The sequence below is a fragment of the Artibeus jamaicensis genome, unplaced genomic scaffold (assembly GCF_021234435.1).
Source record: "Artibeus jamaicensis isolate MK-2021 breed Jamaican fruit bat unplaced genomic scaffold, CSHL_Jam_final contig_601, whole genome shotgun sequence".
Taxonomy (NCBI): Eukaryota; Metazoa; Chordata; class Mammalia; order Chiroptera; family Phyllostomidae; genus Artibeus; species Artibeus jamaicensis.
Window position 1 is genome coordinate 3178195 of NW_026521902.1, and position 23530 is coordinate 3201724.

General features: G+C 42.0%; 1 protein-coding gene across 1 annotated transcript; it reads right to left on the reverse strand.

The window, feature by feature from the left end:
* Positions 1–18687: 18687 nt before the first annotated feature.
* PSMB9 (proteasome 20S subunit beta 9) lies at positions 18688–23404 on the reverse strand. Its single transcript, XM_037146060.2, has 6 exons — positions 23252–23404; positions 21461–21528; positions 20618–20749; positions 19831–19960; positions 19442–19583; positions 18688–18866 (listed from the first exon to the last, which is right to left on the reverse strand). The coding sequence occupies exons 1-6, from the start codon at positions 23309–23311 to the stop codon at positions 18739–18741; spliced, it is 660 nt and encodes a 219-aa protein (XP_037001955.2). The 5' UTR covers positions 23312–23404; the 3' UTR covers positions 18688–18738.
* Between the last annotated feature and the right edge of the window lie 126 nt (positions 23405–23530).

Genomic DNA, 23530 nt, shown 5'->3' on the forward strand with positions numbered 1-23530 from the left:
TTGAATAGGAATATATATCAATTAGACAGGCAAAGAAATAAGAAGAGCTGGTTAGTTATTACAAACTAAACACATAGAAACAGTTACTAGAGAGTCAGAGTTTATAGTACACAGAGAAACATTTTAGACGGAAAAGAATAGATAGCTAAGTTAGACATCACAAAGGCCTTATAATAAATTTCCTATTACCTCTACTCAATCTAGAGTATCCTTTTGCCCCATGACAAATTCTGAGAAACTTTAGTATACAATAAGACATTCAAATTCTGTACATACAGCTATTTTTAATTGTCTGATTCATGGCTGTCCTGGTCAAAATAATCTTTGTTTATTATAACTGAATCTGTGGGAACTTTTGTACTTTTCCTGGATACCTTTGTATTGATTTTTTTTTTGCTGAACTGATCATGCTATGCTGCAAATGTTAATCACTACCTAAAATGAAAATATAAAAACCTGCTTGTACTTGCAATAAACAGAACAGAGCTTCACTGTCCTTTGAGGCGTGTTGTCATCTGTTACCCATTGCCAATGCCTTACCCACCTTGCAGAAACCCCTGGACCCTGCTGTGGCTGGTCTGCGGCAGTGGTGAGCAGACCAGGCAGTCCCACATTCCTGCACAGGCAAACCAGGTGAAACTGGGGATTGAGATAGACTGCACAATCTAGGGTCCCAGCTCGGGGAAATAAAGCCTCAAAACACCAGTTGAAAACATCTATGGGGGTTGAGGCACCTGGAGGAACTTCCAGCCTCACAGGAGAGTTTGTTGGAGAAACCCACAGGGTCCTGGAACGTACACAAACCCACCCACTGGGAATCAGCACCAGAAGGGCCCAATTTGCTTGTGGGAAGCAGGGAAAGTGACTGAAATCTGGCAGAGAACAGAGCAAGTGCCATTGTTCCCTCTTGGACCCCCTCCCCCACATATAGCATCACAACCCAGTGACTGGGTTGCCCCACCCTGGTGAACATATAAAGCTTTGCACCTCACTATGTAACAGGTGCATCAAGACAAAAAAAATGGCGCAAACAAAAGAACAGATCAAAGCTCCAGAAAAAATACAACTAAGTGATGAAGAGATAGCTAACCTATCAGATGTACAGTTCAAAACACTGGTGATCAGAATGCTCACAGAATTGGTTGAATTTGGTCACAAATTAGATGAAAAAATGAAGGCTATGCTAAGTGAAATAAAGGAAAATGCACAGGGAACTAATAGTAATGGGAAGAAAACTGGGACTCAAATCAATGGAGTGGACCAGAAAGAAGAAAGAAACATCCAGTCAGAAGAGAATGAAGAAAAAAGAATTCAGAAAAAATGAGGAGAGACTTAGGAACCTTCAGGACATCTTTAAACATTCCAACATCCAAATTATAGGGGTACCAGAAGGGGAAGAGGAACAGCCACAAGTGGGAAACTTATTTGAACAAATAATAAAGGAGAACTTCTCCAATCTGGCAAAGGAAATAGACTTCCAGGAAGTCCAGGAAGCTCAGAAAGTTCCAAGGAAGGTGGACCCAAGGAGAAACACATTAAGCCACATCATCATTACATTAGCCAAAATTAAAATGAAGGAGAGAATCCTAGAAGCAGCAAGAGATAAGGGGACAGTCACCTACAAAGCAGTTCCCATCAGACTGTCAGCTGATTTCTCAAAAGAGATCTTACAGGCAAGAAGGGGCTGGAAAGAGGTATTCCAAGTCATGAAATCCAAAGACCTACAACCAAGATTGCTCTATCCAGTAAAGCTTTCATTTAGAATGGAAGGACAGATAAAGTGCTTCTCAGATAAGATCAAATTCAAGGAGTTCATCATCACCAAGCCCATATTATATGAAATGTTAAAGGGACTTATCTAAGAAAAAGAAGATAAAAAAGATGAACAGTGAAAGGACAGCAAACTCACAGTTATTAAGAACCACACCTAAAACAAAAGCAAACTAAGAGGACAGCTAGATCAGGAGCAGAACCATAGATCTGGAGATCACATGGAGGGTTAGCAACAGGGGAGTGGGAGGAGGAGAAGGGGGGAGAAGGTACAGAAAATAAGTAGCATAGATAGTAGGTAGAAAACAGATAGGGGGGAGGGCAAGAATAGGAGGGGAAATATAGAATCTAAAGAACTTGAGAGAGGACTTCCGCCAAGATGGAGGTTTAGGTGGATCTGCCGTGCCTCCTCACACAACCAAGTTTAGGGACAACTAAATATTAGCATCAGAAAACACAACCAGAACACGGAAAACTGAACTTTTCGGAAGTCCGCTAACAACAAATTCTTCAGCCTGACCGGTAAGGGGCGAAACCGGCGTCTGGTGAGGAGTTACAAAGGAGGGCTCGGTCGGACCCGGGCGCGGAATCCAGACGCGCGAATCCAGACGCACGGGTTCCAAACCCAGGATTGGACCTAGTGAGCGACCGAGCAACCCACCGGGTGAGCGACTGCAGAGGAGACAGTGGGGAGGCGGTGCTGCGTGTTGACTGCGGTTGCCTAATTGCGCGTGAGCGAGGGAGTGGGCGGTTGGACCGGCCGCGGCGGCGATAGACGGCGGCCAAGGCGATAGAGGGCGCTGCCATTTCCCTGCTCTGACCACGCCCCCACATACAGCGTCACAACCAAGCGACCTGGGACTCCAAGGCGCCGCTTCTCCCACTTAAAGGGCCAGAACAGACCAAAAATGTCGCAGGGAGACCTCAAAGCCCCACAGATAAATCTAAGCGACGAAGAAATAGCAAAACTCTCAGACGCACAGTTTAAAACACTGGTCATCAGCTTCCTCACAGATCTGGTTGATTATAGCCACAAATTAGAGAAACATATGAAGGCTAAATTAAGGGAAATGAATGGAATTCCACAGGAAACCCATAGAGATGAAAAGGAAACTGGGACTCAAATCAATGGAGTGGACCAGAAGAAAGCAAATAATGGCCAAACAGAAAAGAGTCAAGGAGCAAGAATTCAAAGAAATGAGGAGAGTCTTAGGAACCTCCAGGACATCTTTAAACGCTCCAATATCCGAATTATAGGGGTACCAGAAGGGGGAAAGACACAACCACCAGTGGAAAAACTATTTGAACAAATAATAAAAGAAAATTTCCCCAATCTGGCAAAGGAAATAGACTTCCAAGAAATCCAAGAAGCCCAGAGAGTACCAAAAAAGTTGGACTCAAGAAGAAACACACCAAGGCATATCATAATTACATTAGCCAAAATTAAAATGAAGGAGAGAATCCTAGAAGCAGCAAGAGCTAAGGGGACAATCACCTACAAAGGAGTCCCCATCAGACTGTCAGCAGATTTCTCAAAAGAGACCTTACAGGCAAGAAGGGGCTGGAAAGAAATATTCCAAGTCATGAAATCTAAAGACCTACAACCAAGATTGCTCTATCCAGCAAAACTTTCATTTAGAATGGAAGGACAGATAAGGTGCTTCTCAGATAAGACCAAATTCAAGGAGTTCATCATCACCAAGCCCTTATTATATGAAATGTTAAAGGGACTTATCTAAGAAAAAGAAGTTAAAGAAACACGAACAGTGAAAGGACAACAAACTCACAGTTATTAACAACCACACCTAAAACGAAAGCAAACTAAGAGGACAGCTAGATCAGGAGTGGAAACATAGAAATGAAGATCTCAAGGAGGGTTAGCAACAGGGGAGTGGGAGGAGGAGATGGGGGGAGAAGGTACAGAAAACAAGTAGCATAGACAGTAGATAGAAAATAGATGGGGGGGGCAAGAATAGCATGGGAAATATAGAACCTAAAGGACTTGAGACACATGGACATAAACTAAAGGGGGGTAATGGTGGGGTTGGGGGGGCAGGGTGGAGGGGAATGAAGGGGGGAATAGAACAACTGTAACAGCATAATCAATTTTAAAAAATAAATTAATTTAAAAAAAAAAGAAAAGAAAATTAGGGTCTCTTAGTAAAGGAAAAGGTAAGAAGTATAAGGAAGTAAAAAAAACTGCCATGCCACAAGTGGGGAAAATAATAATGCCTATCTCATATGGTTATGTGAATTAAATAAGTTCATACATGTACAATGCTTAAAATAGGCATTGTACATATATTAGCAATTATTCAATAAATGTTGCTACTATTATAATAGCAGTGGCTTTCAGATTGTGGGGAGGGCATGAATGAATCTATGTGTTTATTAACTTTTGTCTATATACTGAATAAATAATTTATACAAAATGTCAAAAAAAAAGTGTCTGTTCAAATCCTTTCCCACTTTTTAATTGAAAAAAAAAAAAGAACTTGAGACACATGGTCATAAATTAAAGGGGGGGATGGTGGGGGAGGGGGTGTGCAGGGTGGAGGGGAATGAAGGGGGAAATAGAACAACTGTAATGGCATAATCAATAAAATATATTAAAAATAATAAATAAATAAAATCTTTAAAAAATACTTCTTCCACGAATTACCAGAATAAATGCCAAATATGCTTTAAAAAATAAATAAAGTAAAATAAAGGAAGATCCATTCAATTGGGAATGGCAAGTCACTACTTAAGAGAAAAGCCTGCAGTGTATGTATGGAGACAAAGCCCACACAGCTCCCCTAGTGCTCTGGCTCATGGTTTGAGTCCCCGCCTGACAGGTGGGAAAGGACGCTACTTCTGAGCAGAGGTGAGTGAAGGGAGGGCTCTCTGAATGGATGAGCTGACATGTGGCAACAAAAATATTTCTGGTTATGATAGAAGTGATTAAAATTACAACCTTACAGGCTAAATGCTTCCAGACGGATGTGAACTCTCTAGATTTAATATCTTAAAACCTTTGTTTTGTTGACAACACATCAGGAGGTCTTTAACATCTTAGTCCTAAAACAGGCCAAATAAGAGATTATCCAATTAATGATACTGAATTGGAACATTTCTGGAAAGATTTTATTTGGTCATTTCTGTACCTTAGGAGCAGGAATTGAACAGGGAAAGTGTTTCAAAAATTATAAATAAGTCAGAATTGTGCTTGCTTAATTATTTAATACTACACCTGAATGTTTTCTCATAATCCTGCCCGACCAAAGTCTGAGTGTTAGAGTGATTGCACTTGGCTAAAAAGAGCCCAGCTGGCCCTGTACTAGTAGAAAGCCGATACAGTACGATGGCTTTGCTTTTTCTCTGATAATGAAGATAACACCAAGGTTATGGTTTTATTGCCCTGTAGTACGGTTAACACTTTGAATCTCTAAGTTATCAATTTCTTCTGACTACATACATACTTTGTTTTGCAAATACTCTTCGAATAAGTCTCTTGTATTCTTCCTGGATAATTGGTTTGATAAAACTTTAAAGTCTAACAAATTTTTCTCAGAATTCTAACAACAGATGAGCAGCTCATCACAAACAGATGAAGGTGCTCCCATCCCCCCCGCCCCAGATCTGATAAACCGCATCACTGCTGCGGGGTCACTCCCTCCTGAGGAAGGGGATGCAAGTGGACTTGACGTACTTCCTGAGCCACTGTTATTCCGGGAACTTCCCCTTTTTGACCACCGCTTCTCCAAAAGCCAGTCGTGTCTTTGGTCACCTTCGTCAGTGAGAGGGATGCAGAATGAACCCCCACTTCCTCCTGTTGCTCAGATTGAACTGAAGTCTCAGGTGGATGAATTTGATGGTGGGACTTAGGTCCCACATATGTGCCCCAGCTTCCAAGAGAACTAGGGAAGTGAGTGTTCTGAACTCTCTATGGGGAGACCAGACTCGAAATGTGGGGGACATGTTTATAGCATCCTAAAGATGTTCAAATCAAATCCGAGTGTAAGGTGCTGCCAAGTGGCTGCGGGGGCGGTGCGGTGTCGGGGGCGGAGGGGTGCTTTGGTTCATGGGATGCATCACTATTCTTAAAGCCCACTAAACCTCCTACTCACAAAAAATAATAAAATGATTGTTTTTGTTTTAAGCCACAAAATTTAGGGGTGGTTTCCCACACAGCAATAGACAACTGAAACATATATTGTGTATTTTTGTATGTATCTGGCATCTTCACTCAATATTATTTCTGTAACATTTTTCCATGTTGTTGCATTATCAGCAGTTGGTTAAAATACATTCCTTATATAGTATTTCATGATATGAGTGTACTACATTTTTAAAAAGATTTTATTTATCTTCAGAGAGAGAGAAAGGGAGGGAGAAAAAGAGGGAAAGAAACATGGTTGCCTCTCACACACCCCCTACTGGGGACTTGGCCTGCAACCCAGGCATGTACCCTGACTGGGAATCAAACCGGAGGCCCTTTGGTTCGCAGGACGGTGATCAATCCACTGAGCCACACCAGCCAGGGCAGTGTACTACATTTTATTTATCCATCTACTGTTGAGGAATTATTTTGATAAACAATTGACAGTCATCTGTAGGCACTATGACATCATGCCTCTAAACAGTTTGCTGTGTGTTTACAGAGCGAGGACATGTCTCCTGTATGACCACAATAGCAGCATCGCCCCAGGACACTGAAAGTTGACTCAATATTATCAAGTCTTCATGTCCATGGTCATGTTTTCCTGATTGTCTCAATAGTGCCCAGATGAAAAGCACTGGGTCTGTTTCTGCAAAGCTGTGCCAGGAATTTGGGGGTTCACAGTTCTCAGGCTCCTCCGTACCTGTTCACATGCCCCCATTTCATATCTCAGGCTCCACATTCATCCCAACAGGCGGCCTTACCTCAGCATAAGAGGCCCCGTGGGGTTATGCGATTAATATTTCTACAACTTCACAGCCTTTATCATCAGACCCTACCCTTGGCCCTCATCTGCATCTGTGCTGGGTTACAGGAGAAAAGGTTACAGTAGCTTTTCAAATTTTTTCATTCTTGTCTTGAGTTTGGATGAAAAGCTTTGACTTTAGTCTTCTTGCTTTGTATGTTCTCTAGGGTAAAGGCAGGAGAATGGGAGACATTTGTAATAGTGTCAACAATTTAAATAAGTAAATAAATAAGTGGAACATGTTGACTAGATTCTAAAAGATGGAATCAAGTTATGCGTATACATTGGAGAGAGGTGCTACAAATGTAGAGAAAATCTGAGTATTTTTAATTCCTATCCTCTCTAAATCCTGATCTTCAACTGAACACTTTGTTTCCTGTTTATTTATTAGATAAAAAAGAAATTATCTATTATTTATCATGAAACTGTAGAAGAAATTGCTTTCAGAGCTATGTTTTTCTTTGAGTCATTGACTTTTAAAAATGTTTAGATGCAGCCTTCGCTGGTGTGGCTCAGTGGATTGAGCACCAGCCTGTGAACAAAAGGGTCGCTGATTCTATTCCCAGTCAGGGCACATGCCTGGGTTGTGGGCCAGGTCTCTGGCAGGGGGCGCATGAGAGGCAACCACACACTGATGTTTTTCTCCTCTTTTTCCTTTCCTTCCCTTCTCTCTAAAAATAAATACATCTTAACAAAAATAAAGTGTTCAGATGAAAATGGTAGAATTAATTATATTTTTCAGTTCATGGCACCTGCTCATCATTCCACACAAAATAACCTGTTTGTCATTCCTTATTCATTTTTATCCCTACTTTCCACTTCCAATTTCTGTTCCTTCACTGAGTACAACCATTCTAATGTGTCTTATGTGTATCTTTTTATTATATCTATTCTTCCAAAATGTGTATTGTTTTATTATTTTTTTTACTTAAAGTGAATAATTTTGTGCTAAATAAGCTCATCCTGTTACTTGTGTTTCCCCTCCACCCTCTGTTTTAAAGATCCACCTGTGTTACTGTGTGTGCATTTAATGAAATTCTTTGTAACTTCTTCCTATGGTCTTTCTGGTGGACACAAAGTTGGCCTGTATTTATCTGCTAACACAATAACTTACAGTTGACGTCCTTGTACAGGTCTTCTCATGGGCCTGCAGGAGGAAGGAGCGAGGTGTATTCCCAGTAGTGGAATCGTTGGATCATAATATTTTTTGCACTGAATTTGATTAAGCATCACAGAATTCTCTCCAGAAAGGCTGCCCTCGTTTGTTTTCACCACAGGCTTTCTTATTCATTTTCTCACCAGTACTTGGCATTATCTAAGTCTCTAATGTTTCCAGTCTAACAGCTCTAACATATAAATTTGTTTGCCTGTGATTTTTGTTGAGTTCAGTTATCTCTTCAAATGCTCGTTATCTTTTTTGTTTCCTCTTCTGTAAAGTCTGTGTCTGTCCCTTGTGCATTTTTCTCGAGGGCTTGCTGCCTTTTGTTACTGATTTGCATTTCATCTCATATTCTGGGTATTATCCCTGGTCGGCTTGAGATGATGCAAATATCCTCTCCCAGTCTGTCATTTGTCTGTACGAGTTGTCCATGGCCTTTGTTTAAAAAAAGTCTTTAATTCTGATGCAATGAGATAATATATCCCATTATGGTTTGGGGGGATTTATATAAAGAAGTCCTTCTTTGTCTCTAGTCACGCAAGTAATTTTTATGATTTATTCTATCACATATAAAGTTTCCCATTTCTCTTTTGGGGCTTCAATTTACCTGCTATTGTATGTGGCATTAGGTCAGAATCTAGCTTTGTGTTTCCTTATATGTGAGCCATTTTTATAATAACACCTATTAAACAATCCATAATCTCCTTATTAATTTTTGGTGCCAATTTTGTTGTATATTAGGTTCCCATATGTATATGGGCTTGTCTGTCAGCTTTCTACTTCCATACCTCATTTTGGATTTCCATTCCTTTGTCAATTTATTATGTTTTTAAGATAACTATTGGGTTTATAGTATGCTTTTTTCTTTTTTTAATTTAATTTTTATTGTATTTTTTTCATTATGATTCAGGCCTCTTATACCTCCCTCCCCCCTCAATTGCCACACTGTTGTCCATGTCCATGAGTTTTTTTTTTTCCTTTTTGCTCAGTCCCTCTGCTCCCTCCCGTTCCCTCTCCTGCTAGCTGTCATCCTGCTCTCCATCTATGAGTCCGTCCCCATTTTCTTTGTTAGTTCAGTTTGTTCATTAGATTCCACATGTGAGTGAAATCATATGGTATTTGGCCATGATTGGCTTATTTTCTGACTGGCTTAGTTCACTTAGCACAATGTTCTCCAGGTCCATCCATGCTGTTTGCAAAGGGTGGCCCTGTATTTGGAGAAATACAACTCCAAACTTCTTTTGGAGTTGTATTCCATTGTGTAAATGTCCCATAGTTGCTTTATCCACTCATCTATTGATGGACGCTTGGACTGCTTCCATATCTTGGCTATTGTAAATAATGCTGCAATGAACAAAAGTGTGTCTATATTCTTTTGAATTAGTGTTTTTGGGTTCCTTCAGATATATTCCCAGAAGTAGGGTAACTGGGTCGAAAGGCAGATCCACTTTTAATTTTCTGAGGTATCTCCATACTGCTTTCCACAGTAGTCACACCAGTCTGCATTCTCACCAACAGTGCAAAAGAGTTCCTCTTTCTCCACATCCTGTCCAGCATTTGTTTGTTGATTTATTGATGATAGCTATTCTGATGGGTGTGAGATGGTATCTCATTGTGGTTGTAATTTGCATGGCTTTGATGATTAGTGAAGTTGAGAGTCTTTTCATATATCTATTGGCCATAATAATCATCGTTACATGTAATGTCTTGATGTTTTTTTAAGACAAGTATCTCTTTATATTGCATTTACTTAAAGTTTTGCTTAGCTATTTGAAGACCTTTGTCCTAATATATATTCTTTTTTTAAATATATATTCTTTAAAAAAATATCTTATTTATTGATTTTTAGAGAGAGGGGAAAGGAGTGAGAAAGAGAGGGAGAGAAACATCAATGTGTGGTTGCCTCTCATGCGCCCCCTACTGGGGACCTGCCCCACAACCCAGGCTTGTGCCCCTTACTGGAAATTGAACTGGTGACCGTTTCGTTCCAGGCCAGCACTCAATCCACTGAGCTACACCGGCCAAGGCCTATTATGTATTTTTTAGGGTAAATTTATAAAGTTTCCCAAAAGGTCAAATGGAGTTTAAATTGGGATTGCACTCAAGTTAAAGATTAATTTTGGGAGGGGCAATTGATATCTTATCTCATCCATGAATGCAAAATGACTTTCTATTATTTGAAGTTATATTCAATAACTTTTTTAGAGTTTTAAATTTTTCAATGAATTCTTAATTGAATTAGTCAGTGAATACTTTAATAATTTTTTAGCTGTTTTGAATTATTTCTAATTTTTATTCTACTTCTTATTGGTTATTCCAATGCAGAGAAATGCTACTAATTTTCTTGTTCTTGCAGCTAAAAATCTTGTTAATTTTTTTGTTATTTTGATAGCTTGCTGCTTCTGTTGTTTTTATTTTTAAGTAGATGATTATATAATCCTCTAGTAACAATGGTTTTTTTTCAATTTCCCTTTCTTTTTTACCAAGTAGAATGTCACATAATGCCCATGTATTTTCTGCTCTTCTTTCAACCCTTCCAAATAATTGAGAGATTCTTCAACAGTCTAAACTTTTCTGAGTCTCAGAGCGGGCGCTGATCTCTCATTGCTCCCATGTTGGGTAGAGGAGGGCAGGGTTGTTTACACTGCAGCTCAGTTTCTGCAGGCATGACTGAGCAATTGAACTACGGGGAGTTTCCTCATCATGAACATAGTTTATATCTTTTTAAAAAATTATTTAATTATTGTTCAAGTACAGTTTTCTGTCTTTTCCTCCCATCCCAGCCCACCCCCCCCCAGTGCTCCCCACCTCCCTCCCATTTCCCCCCGCCCCTGCCTTAGTTTTTGTCCATGTATTCTTTATACTTGTTCTTGTGAATCCTTCCCCTTTTCCCCTGAAATTCTCTCCCCCTTTCCCCTCTGGTCCCTGTCAACCTGTTCTGTATTTTAGTGTCTTTGGTCATATTTTGCTTGCTTGTTTGTTTTGTTGTTTAGGTTCCTGTTAAAGGTGAGATCATAAGGTATTTGTCTTTCACCACCTGGCTTATTACACTCAGCATAATGCTTTCCAGTTCCATACATGCTGTGGCAAAGGGCAGGAGCTCCTTCTTTTTTTCTGCTGCATAGAATTCTATTGTGTAAATGTACCATAGTTTCTTGATCCATTCATTTACTGATGGGCATCTAGGTTGCTTCCAACATTTGGCTATTGTAAATTGTGCTGCTATGAACATTGGTGTGCATAGGTTCTTTTGGATTGGTGTTTCAGTGTTCTTAGGATATACTCCTAACAGTGGAATTGCTGGGTCAAAAGGCAGATTCATTTTTAGTTTTATTAGAAAATTCCATACTGTTTTCCATAGTGGTTGTACCAGTCTGCAATCCCACCAACAGTGAACTAGGGTCCCCTTTTCCCCACAACCTCTCCAACATTTGTTGCTTGTTGCTTGTTTATGATGGCCATTCCGACTGGTGTAAAGTGGTATCTCATTGCGGTTTTAATTTGCATCTCTCTGATAGCTAGTGATGCTGAGCATCTTTTCATATGTCTCTGGATCCTCTGTATGTCCTCCTTGGAGAAGTGTCTGTTCAAGTCCTTTGCCCATTTTTTAATTGGGTTGCTTGTCTTCTTTGAGTGGAGTCGTGTAAGTTCTTTGTATATTTTGGAGATTAAACCTTTGTCTGAAGTATCATTGGCAAATATGTTTTCTCGAGTAACAATAGTTTTATCCAGTCCTCTTATTTCTCTTTCCTTCCTGATGCATCAGCCTGAACTCCAGTGCTTGTTCACTAGTAATTACAGGGCACATTCTTATCTTGTGCACTGAAGATTTTTTTCCATTCACTATGCCGCTCATCATAGATCTTTTGGAATAGAATCTTTACTAAAATAAGAGTTTATTTGATTCCTGGTTCCTTAACTGTTTTTTTCACAAATCATAAGTGGATATTTAGCTTTATAAATTGATTGAGAAAAGCAGGGGATTTTTTCTCTTTAGTCTATGAATATGGTGACTTACAGTTATATATTTTATTATATTGAATATCTTTGCATTCTAAGGATTCTCCATTTAATCTTGATATAGCTTTATTATTTTTAATACTGTTGAATTAAGTTCATAAATAATTATTTATTCTTCCCAACAACGTTCAAGGTGAAATTGGCCTATTTTTTCCTTGACTTTTCCACAACTCAACTTGAAATTGAGATTATGCTAGCCTGATGCTAACATTAGCTGAGCAACTTTTAATCTTTTTTTCCTGTTTTTTTCTATATTTTTCCTGTTCTTATCTGATATATTTTCCCTAAAATATATAGGATAAGAGTTGCATATTACTTGAATGTTTGATGTTTTTCACCTGTGAAACCATGCAAACAGGTTTTTTTAAACAAATTATTTTTATCAGAGGTATTTGGCAACTTTTTCTATTTCTTCAGTGTTTACTGACATAGCAAATTTTGTATTCTTGATCATTTTGGTAGCTTAAATTTTTCTAGGAATCTATTTCACAGAGGTTTTCAAATTTATTAGCATCTACTTGTTCATAAAACCATTTCTTTTTCATATCTCTATTATATCTGATAGCTACTCCCTCCTTTTCATTCGATACTTTGTTTATTCATTCCTTTCACCCCTTTATTCATGGTCAGTCTGGTTCTAAGTCTGAATATCTCACAACTAATTTTTAAGAAGCAGCTGGGGTTTTGTGAGTCTTTACTGCATAGTTTTGTTCTCTATTAAATTGCTTTCTATTCTTATCCTTATAATTTCTCTCTTATTTTTCAGGTTTGCTCAATTGCCCTTATTCTAGATTTTTAGAAAAATTTTTAGGTTATTTACTTTTAAGTTTTCTAGTTCTAATAAATGTATATTTGAAGCTATAAAATTCTAAGTACTTTTTAAACTGTGTTTAACTGTTATGTATCAAAGTTTGGTATGTAACATTTTTACTAAATGAGGTAACTTCCTTTATGATTGCTTTTAAAATCACGTAATTTATTAGCTTTATTTTTAGTTTGCATTCCATGAGAACCTCAGGTATCCTTTTGTTCTTAAGTGCTGATTTTATATACAGTCTGACCACAGAATGTAGGTATTTTCAAAGATACAAATACTTTGGAATTCATTGGAGTTTTCTATGTGGTCTAGTGTACATTCTATTTCAGTAAATGTTCTGTGACTTGAAAATTTTTATGTTTTTATGGCTTTTCATTTCTTAATGAATCATTTGAATCTTGTACCTAATTTCATTTCCTTCTTTGCTTTCACTACCCTGTGGTTCAGAGCCAGTTGGTTCCTACCCATCCATAGGTGGCTGACAAGCACGTGTCCTGGTGATCTGGTTCTCTGCGGGGAAAGCTCTGACTGGTAGCATTGCTGGTTTTTGTGGCATAAATTTTTCACCATAGTCAAGGTTTAACAGCTTCCTTTCAAAATTCATGAGTAGTTTACAATCTGCTCTTATTAGCCAGTATAAAACAGTTCCAGCACACACTTTTTAAAAAAGATATTTATGTTGCCCTGGCTGGTATAGCTCAGCAGATGAGTGCAGGCCTGTGAACCAAACAACTGCTGTTCGATTCCCAGTCGGGGCACTTGCCTGGGTTGTAGGCCATTTCCTGGCAGGGGACGCACGAGAGGCAACCATACATTGATATTTCTCTCCTTCTCTCCTTCCCTTCCCCTCTAAAGGTAAATAAATAAAATCTTTTAAAAAATCATATTTATGCTGTAGACTAGTTTTACCCCTTGGCTTCACTTCTTTCTTTTTTTTTAAAGTAATAATACTTTTAATTAAATTAACTGCTTTTTAAAAAGAAATTTAAAAAAATTTAATTGATTTTAGAGCAAAAAGAAGCACGGGAGAAAGAGGGAAACATTGATTTGTTGTTCCAGTTACTCATGCACTCATTGGCTGATTCTTGTACTTGCCCTGACTGGGGGCGGAACCTGCAGCCTTGGCCTGTGGAGATGACATCTAATCAACTGAGCTACCAGCTGGGCCCAGTAAAATTACCTCCTTAACAGCACGTTCAATACTAATATTAACCCTCCCCCTTCTTGGTTTCTTTGCATTTTGTTCAACATCCCTTTGACTCGATTATTCATGAGTCTGTTTGCCTTCACTTATTTCTAAATTTTAGTTTTTCTTTGTTCCAATTTCTTTTTTCTTCTTTTTTTTAGATTTTATTTATTTATTTTTAGAGACGGTGGAATGGAGGGAGAAAGAGAGGGAAACATCAGTGTGAGAGAAAAACATCAATGGGCTGCCTCTCGCATCCACACATGCACTCCCCCAAACTGGGGGCCAGGCCCTGCAACCCAGGCATATGCCCTGACTAGGAATCAAACTGACAACCCCCTGGTTTGCAGGCCAGTGCTCAATCCAATGAGCCACATCAGCCAGGGCTCTTTCTTCTTCTTAAATTGTGTCTGTCTCTGTAAATTGCTATAATCGCTTTTTTTGAATACGGGGTGTAAGAGGATAATTTGTTGGCCAATTAAGAAAATGACAGCCTTCTGCTTTAAAAAGGTCTAAGTCTTCGCTGTGCTGTTTCAGGCATGTTGTGGGCTTGTGCAGCTCAGTGGTCGAGCGTACTCACGAGGTTCATGTCTCCTGAGCGGGGGACTCCCCTTCTTCCCACCCCCATTTTGAAGGTTCCCCGACTGTCTCCCACCCACAGGATGCTTTTCTCAGTTCCTTTGGCCAGAACAAGGGGTGTCTCCTGGCTCTGCACTGCAGCTCTCACTGGAGACTGTGAGAAGAAAGAGGAAAAACAATTGAAAACCACCCCAGGGAGCTGTCTTTCCAAGATTTGACTCTTCACAATCTTGGTTTCTTTTTCAGAGTCCTTTAGTACTTGATTTTGTCTGCTCTCCAGTTCCTAGTTGTGATCACTAGGTGAGGTGGGCTTCCAAACTATTATTTTAAACTTTAAAATAAATTAAATGCTATGGCTAGAAAAAAAAACCTCAAGGATCTAGTAATTTTAGATCATCCCTCCAAGGGCGTAAGACTGTTTTTAGGGTAATTTGAATTTGTATGTTTGGCCTGAGGTCCAGAAAGACAAGCAGACAGAGCTTCCAAGGGAGTCTACTAAGATTTCTAAGTCCTTGTGTTTCTCTTCACCGCTCACCTGTTAGCAAACTGCCATTGAATGTCAAAGTGGTACATTGCAGTAGAAGTCACTCAACAATTTCATTTTACAGAAGAGGCAATTAGGGCCCCAGCAGGGAATAATTTGTGCTGTCACTCAAGAAGTACACAGCAGATTCACTTAGACTTCTGCCAAGATGGAGGCATAGGTGGATGTGCGGTGCCTTCTCACACAACCAAGTTTAGAGACGACTAAATATTAGCAACAGAAAACACGGCCAGAACACAGAAATTTGAACTTTTCGGAAGTCTGTTAACAACAAATTCTTCAGCCTGACCAGTAAGGGGCGAAACCAGCGGCTGGTGGAGCGGGGTAGCACAGGAAAACTGGGTCAGACAGACTCAGGTGTGCGGAATCCAGGCGCGAGGAATCCAGGCACAGTGTTGGACCTAGTGAGCAACCGAGCGAGCAACCAAGCAAGCGAACTCGGGGGAGACAGCAGGAGAGCAGGGTTGCGTGTTGACTGTGGTCGTGCATTTGTGCGCGGATAGACAAGTGAGGGAGTGGGCGATTGGACCGGAACCCAGCGGGTCCCCACGGCAAGCGGCAGGGAGGGCGCCGCCATTTCCCTGCTCTGACCCCACCTCCACATACAGCGTCACAACCCAGCGACCTGGGAGTCCAAGGCTCCGCTCCTCACACTTAAAGGGCACGAACAGACCAAAAATGGCTCAAGAAGATCTCAAAGCCCCAGAGCCTATAAATCTAAGTGATGAAGAAATAGCAAAACTCTCAGACACACAGTTTAAAACACTGGTCATCAGGATCCTCACAGAACTAGTTGATTATAGCCACAAATTAGACAAATATATGAAGGCAAAACTAATTGAAATGAATGGAATTGCATAGGACACCAATAGCAATGAAAAGGAAACTGGGACTCAAATTAATGGAGTGGACCAGAAGAAAGCAAATAATGGCCAAACAGAAAAGAGTCAAGAAGCAAGAATTCAAAGAAATGAGAAGAGTCTTAGGAACCTCCAGGACATCTTTAAATGCTCCAACATCTGAATTATAGGGGTACCAGAAGGGGGAAAGGAACAGCCACCAGTGGAAAACTTATTTGAACAAATAATGAAGGAGAATTTCCCCAATCTGGCAAAGGAAATAGACTTCCAGGAAATCCAGGAAGCTCAGAGAGTCCCAAAGAAGTTGGACCCAAGAAGGAACACACCAAGGCACATCATCATTACATTAGCCAAAATTAAAATGAAGGAGAGAATCCTAGAAGCAGCAGGAGATAAGGGGACAGTCACCTACAAAGGAGTCCCCATCAGACTGTCAGCAGATTTCTCAAAAGAGACCTTACAGGCAAGAAGGGGCTGGAAAGTGGTATTCCAAGTCATGAAATCCAAAGACCTACAACCAAGATTGCTCTATCCAGCAAAACTTTCATTTAGAATGGAAGGACAGATAAAGTGCTTCTCAGATAAGATCAAATTCAAGGAGTTCATCATCACCAAGCCCTTATTATATGAAATGTTAAAGGGACTTATGTAAGAAAAAGAAGTTAAAGAAACATGAACAGTGAAAGGACAACAAACTTACACTTATTAACAACCACACCTAAAACAAAAGCAAACTAAAAGGACAGCTAGATCAGGAGTGGAAACATAGAAATGAAGATCTCAAGGAGGGTTAGCAACAGGGGAGTGGGAGTAGGAGAAGGGGGGAGAAGGTACAGAAAATAAGTAGCATAGACAGTAGATAGAAAATAGATGGGGGGGCAAGAATAGCATGGGAAATATAGAATCTAAAGGACTTGAGACACATGGTCATAAACTAAAGGGGAGGTAATGGTGGGGACAGGGAGGTAGGGTGGAGGGGAATGAAGAGGGGGAATAGAACAACTGTAACAGCATAATCAATAAAAAAATTAAAAATAAATAAAAATAAAATTAAAAAAAAAAAGAAGTACACAGCAAAGATAGGACCAGAACTCAGCTTCTTTAATACAGTTAAGTCAAGTATCTGGTAACAACTTCAATTTCCTAAGTGGCAACTATTGGCTACTTGGCTAATTATTGCAGATTTCAAGGAGGAGATGATATATGAAGCTTTAGGGAATGGGAAGTTTTATGTACTGGGAGGAAAGGCACATTTCAGCTTTTGAACTTGCTATGACTTTGGTCAAGTGACTTGCTCTTTCTAAGCCCCAATCTGTCCTTAAACAGAAGTAGTAGTAGGACCTATTGTGAACCCTGAGAAAAAAGGGCTCCTGGTGGCTAACTGGGCTCAAATTAAAACAAAAAAAAAGCCCCCCCCCCAAAGCAATGCCTAGTAACTGTTTCTGCAGAGGGACCTCTGCACAAAATGCTCTTCAGGGAGAGGCTTACACTGTCCTCCTGCCATCTGAGCCAGTCCTGGAATCCTATTTTAACCAAAAGAACTGAGGTTTTTCCTGTAGCTGCATAACTCTGACCAATCAGTGTGGCTCTATTCTGACCAATCAGTACAGTGTCTTTTGGACCAATCAAATTTTGAGGAGTTGGAGTTCTTATCTGCATGAAGATGGACCAGTCAGGGACTAGGGGCCAGGACTCTTGTCAATATAAACCAGCTCCCCTTTCCACCCAAGACTGAAGTCTGTGTTTCCCCAGAGAAGACCGGGACAGATCTGAGCTGGCTAGCTGGAGAGAGGCCTGGTCCCAGGGCGGCTTCCCAGCCATGCTGTATCCACAGCTGTGCTGTCCCTTCAGTGAGCTGTTTGCACTGAATGAAGTGTCCTCCACTGAACCCCAACTGAGAGTTCCCGTTGGTGCTGAATTGGCTCTAACAATCATCAGCTGACACCATACAGGCTTTTTTGTTTGGGTTCTAAGAGATAACGTTTATAAGCATTTAGCAAATGCCTTGTTTAATAAATATAGATTTTTTGGTTGTTATTATCCTTTGAAATTCACAAGTACCCCCTTTGAAATGCTTTTTAAGAAAACCTAAGCGTTTATCACCTGCTGAGCTCTAGTGTAAATGAATGTATTATGAAAGAAACTCTTTTCCAGGTGAGGCTGCTGGTGCCCTTAGCGACCTCTCACACGTGTTGCTGTCTTATCTACCTCTCAGTCTAGGCCAGGGGTTTTCAGCCTTGTTCACCTCATGGCATACGTAAACCAGTTACCAAAATTCTGTGGCACATGGAAAAATATATTTTTCCTGATCTGACAAAAAAACAGTATAACTTTGATTCATTCATAACTAACGGCTATTGTTATGTTGGCTGTTGTCATTTTTTAAATTTGACAATCTAAGAGAAAAGAGGTCTGTGCCCCTGACTAAATGGGGAGGTACTGCATGTTTTAAAAACTCTTGCCGCACATTGGTCGCTGCGGCATACCACTTGGAAATCGCTGGTCTAATTTAAAACTTGAAAATTAGTCTTAAAGGGATGAATCTCTACTCTTCCACTTCCACCCTCATCCTTGGGGTGTCAGAATGAATTTTTATTGTTTCTAATATGTCAATATCACTCAGTACATGATGACCTGCCATGTATGGGGCTCTGTCTGGTATACTCCCCACCCTTCTTTTCCTGGGAAAGGTGTTTTAGACCTGGGGGCAAAAGAATAAAAAGGGTATGCTGACACCTGGGGTGGAAGGAGCCCCTCCCCGAAGCTTCATTTCTCTGAATACCCATTTCCCATCAACCAGGCTGGGTTACTTATTAGAGAGTTTATTACAAAATAAGGAGAGGCATCTGAGGAAGATTCACTCGTCGTAGAATTTCGGCAGCTCATTGCCGAGGATTACCCGATGGTCCACACCAGCAGCTGTAATAGTGACCAGGTATATGACACCCCCACTGGAGCCATCCCGGCTCATGGCCAGAGCAATAGCTGCAGAGGGTTCAAGTTGGAAAGAGAGGGAGAGAGACAATGGCTCGACTTCAAAAGACATTTCCTTCCCCTCCTGTCCATATGCCAACTACCACTTTTTAACCTCAAAACCCATCTCCTAGAGAGGCATATTAGGTGGTGTGTTAATAAACCAACCTAAAAGTAAAAAAATAAAGGAAAAACAAACCCCCACACCTTATATGAAATATCTCTGAATGTCCCATGGTCTCAATATTCCCACCATGATCCATTTTAAGTTATAAATAGCTTAACAGCAGCTCCCAAATCCTCGAATATTTGACAGTGGGCTCTCATGCGCTAGCCCAAGACAGCTCCAGCACACCACTGGTTCTTACGGTAACCACTTGTCCTAATTTGCTGCACACCAAACTTTGTCCTGAAGTCCCATCTGTACAGTTTAGCATTTGTCCTGCCCCCTTTCACTTTCAACACTGTCCCAGTTTGGACATGAAGTTAAATGGTCACCTGACATATTCCTCTTCCTGTTCCTCCTACTCTACATCCCTCCCGAGTTAAAACCCTTGCCCCTGGTACCCTTCCACTTGGTTAATTACCATCCGTGGTGAAGCGCCTGCACTCCTCAGGGGACATGCCTGGTTTATATGCTGCATCCACATAACCGTAGATATAGGTGCTCCCAGAGCCACCAATTGCAAAGGGCTGTCGAGTCAGCATTCCTCCCAGGGTTCCATATACCTGGGGGAGGAGGCATCCTCAAGTCAGAATAAAGAAGCGCCAATCCTCTTCTTGCCACTGAGACAAGCAGGTGGTCTCCGTGGTCTGCAGTGAAGCCTCAGTGTCTCCTACCCCCATCAGTGCAGACTGTCCCACGTTTTTAGAGGCAGTGTCTTTGGAACTCAATGCTAGAAGACAAGTGACCTCCAGCTCCCTCTCCGGGGGAGTGGGGAATCCCACGGGAGAGAGGGCACTGGGAGAGACTCACCTGGCCACCTTCGCGTTGGTCCCAGCCGGCTACCATGAGGTGTGCAGACAGTTCCTCTCGGTATTTATAGCTGATATTTCTCACCACATTTGCAGCAGCGAGAACAAGTGGAGGTTCTTCCAGTTCCATCCTGAAGGAAATGTTAGGAAGAAGGGTCAATATAATTTCCTGCTGTTCCACCCTTGTGTGCCATTACCATCGGCCTTGCCAAGTGACACTGAAACCCATAGCTGTAAGAGGGGTCAAACTCCAGCTCCCCTCCCACATGTGCAGGGGAGTCAAACCACACCATCGACTGATAAGATTTCAATCGTTCCCCTCTTTCACCCTGTTCCACCTGCCACCCCTCCCTGCCTAATGATACGACTCTCTGGGCTACCAGAGCCCTGTCCTTGTGGGTAAAAGCAGATAAGCATTGCTTCCACCCCAGTGACCTTGGCTTCCTACAGGGCGATGTGATACATGGGCCACATCACCATTTTCTCCCTTATTATTTATATTGGGATAGTGATATGCAGTTTTCAAACTGCCTTCACGTCTATCATATGATTCTCAAAATAACTATCTGGCGAGTTGGGTAGGTTCTATTAGCTCCACTTCACAGGTGTGGGAATTAGCCCAGAGACATGCAAGTGCCAGTTAAAAGTTAATAAAAGCAGGAGTTAAAACCAGAATTTTTCTTTAAATTTCTAGTGCAGTGCTCCTGGAACAGGGCACTCCCTGTATGGGGGTTCACTGGTTGGGGAAAGTCTAGCAGGGGTAGTGTGAGGACCCCAAAGCTTCATACCCATGGAGCTCCAGCTGGTAGGCAGCCATGTCTGCCACAGCCTGGGCGTCAGCAGCCGAACCAGAGAGCGCACAGTAGATGCGATGGTGTAAGGGGGACAGCTTGTCGAACACCCGGTTCACCACAGCCTCTCTGTAGGGAAGGAGTCAACAGTCATCAGTGTTAGAGTTGCAGGAGGTTGTCCAGTGTTTCCCAAATTCATTTGACAGGAGAACAGCGTGGAGTGCATGAAATTTAATGCTTGCATTAAAGCAGGAAGCAAAACATCATTTCAGGTAAACCACTGCAAGTAATCAAAATTACACTTATTTTTCAGGCTTAGATTTTATAATAAAATAAAAATATTAAGCTAAGAATAATGTTACTCTTACAAATTTTCCTTTACTGTTAACCATCCTGAGGAAGTTATGTGTTCTATAGGACATAAAGTAGCATTGCTGTAATCTTGTATTCATTTTGCATGTGAGGAAATTGGCAAAGAGGGAGAAAGACACAATTAGTTCAACATGTGACAGATGAGAAACCAGGATACCTGCTTGTCAGAACCATTTTTTCTATCTCTAAATATAGATGGATGGTGGGCCCCTCAAATCTCTATCTGTATCCCTTTCTCACACCCTGTTCTTTCCAGGGACGGGCCACATAGCATTCAGGCCCTGGACCTCCTCTGTGAATTCAGAGACGCAAGCACCCATCCAGAATCTTATTATAGTGACCTTTCTAAAAGGTTAACTCCACTTCTCCAAAGTTCTAGTTCACCATGCTCTTCATGAATGGGTATAAAAATTGCATATTTGGGGCCATTAGCTTCTTACCAAAGCATATACCTTCACTGGTACTTACCCTGCAGACACCCGAGAATCAGAACCCACCACAACGCCTCCATGGAACTCTACCGCCATAATGGTTGTCTGCAGAGACACAGAGGATGGGATGTCAGAGCAAGAAGAGCCCTGATCCCCTCAGGTCAGAGGTGAGGAGACATTCGCAGAGAGGGGAGGGGACTGGCTCAGGGTCACACATTTACTCAGGCCAGATCTGACTCCCAGTGTAGGACTTTTCTCCATCTTCTCATTTTCTTCATTGTCCTTCCTGATTGCAAGGGAATGCCACAGCCTGGCCGTGGTACAGCACGGGAGGAACTGAGGTGCACCCCCCACCCTTCCGAGTGGAATCCTTCCCACTGCAAAGAGAGAGCAGGGGATGAGGCTCCTAGAGGCAGAAGTCTGGTGCTGGGGGGGCCCTTCCAGGCACCAGTGAGGCAGCCTCACCAGTGAAACAATTTCCACCACATGTGTTTGTGTGTGCAGATGTGGTATGGACGCGACGGAGCAACTACTGTGACCTTGGAAACAAGTTCAGGTCTATTTTGGGTCCAGAATTCTCTACCCACACCCTCCTTATTTAGGACCGAGCCCTTCAGTTTAATGAACACAGGAAAACATCGAGGGGGGTCGTGGTCAGCAGGGCCATGTCTTAAGGAAGGAGGAAAGCACACGAGGCAGTTTAAAACAAAGATTTCATTTGAGGATTTCTGATGAAGAGGTAAATAGATACTCAGCAGTCAGGAGAAGAGATCTGTACCAAGATATGATTTGAAGAGTTTGAGCTGACTTTTCCAGGTCAAGAAGAGAAATTAAGGAAGGGTAAAGGAGGATAAAGGTACACTTTTCCCATTTTCATTGAGTTGGAAAAAGCCTTAATGATCCCTAGTTCAAACGAGAAACTGAGTCATAGAGAAGGTAAGTGACTTGTCCAAGGTCACACAATTAATAGCAGGCCTGAGACTAGAATCCAGGTCTGACTGCCATCTCCGGATGGGCTTCTGTTTCCTACTTTCTGCTGCCCATCGGCAGCGAAGGGAGATTTTCTAACTTCTCACCACTCCATAAGTAACTCTGGCCCTCAGGGATACAGTTCTACTGTGAGTGCAATGCTTTCCTGAACACTGATTTATCTACTGATTAACCGAATAGAGGCCCAGAGGACGGGCAACCATATCCTCAGGATTAATCTTCTGTAACAAAGTGCCCCCAAGAGAAGGTGGTGGCAGTGGTCTGGGAGCAGAAGCTAGCCAGCGTTGGGCTGCCGCCCCCACCCCTCCGGCAGCCCCTGGCGCGAGCGTGGCAGTGGGCAGGGATGGTAGCAGGCGCCCTTCTGGGCCAAGCTGGAGAAGGGCACCACCGTCTCACATGGAACCACCATTATCAGTGCTGGGACCAGGATTACTCAGGTGCCAGTTTTATCAAAAGTCTGTGTGATGAGTAACCCTCTCCCAAATGCTGTCCTATTTCACCCGGGGCACCATTTCCTTATCTCTTCGCACGTTCTCTAATCCCCTGCCTTGATTTGACCACCCCTCTTTCTAGCCAGAGTGAAAGCGAAAGCGCTTTAGAGCTTCCAGCTAAGAGCCAAAGCACCCCCTTTTCCACCAGCCTCGCGGGCCCAGTCCCCTCATGAACCCCTAGATGATCCCCTTCAGAACAGAAACGCCCTATATTCATTGCGGTGACTGGGGCACTGAGGACTACAAGCTACTTCCTCACTGTTGGAAGCACTACTTGGTGCTTCCAGAGCCCCCAGTCACTCCACCTCCTCCACCCCTCTGCTAACTCTCAAACCCAGACTGATTACCCCAGTGTGGACTTCTCCGGCCTGGGTTAAGTCCCCTGTTGGTGGTCCCGGCCGCAGCATCACGCACCGCACTGCTTGCTGACTGGGGCACTGAAGTCCAACCTCGGACTGTGCGCAGAGAGCAGCCTGCAGCCCCGCCCCTTCGCCAGGCCCGCCAGGGGGCGCTAAAGCCCTCTCCGCGAGGCTCGCACCTTGGCGCTAACCTGCGTGGGGCAGATCTGCCTGGAGACTGGTGACGGAAGAGCCCCGCCCTGAGGCTGAGGCAGGGGTGTCTGGACC

Excerpts from the sequence above, each read along its gene's own strand:
- PSMB9 (XM_037146060.2), bottom strand. The coding sequence starts at position 23,311 with ATGCTGCGGCCGGGACCACCAACAGGGGACTTAACCCAGGCCGGAGAA. Across the intron at positions 21,529-23,251 it reads CCGGAGAAGTCCACACTGGG|ACAACCATTATGGCGGTAGA; the intron begins GTAATCAGTCTG and ends GTGTCTCTGCAG. Across the intron at positions 18,867-19,441 it reads CAGGCGCTTCACCACGGATG|CTATTGCTCTGGCCATGAGC; the intron begins GTAATTAACCAA and ends AACCCTCTGCAG.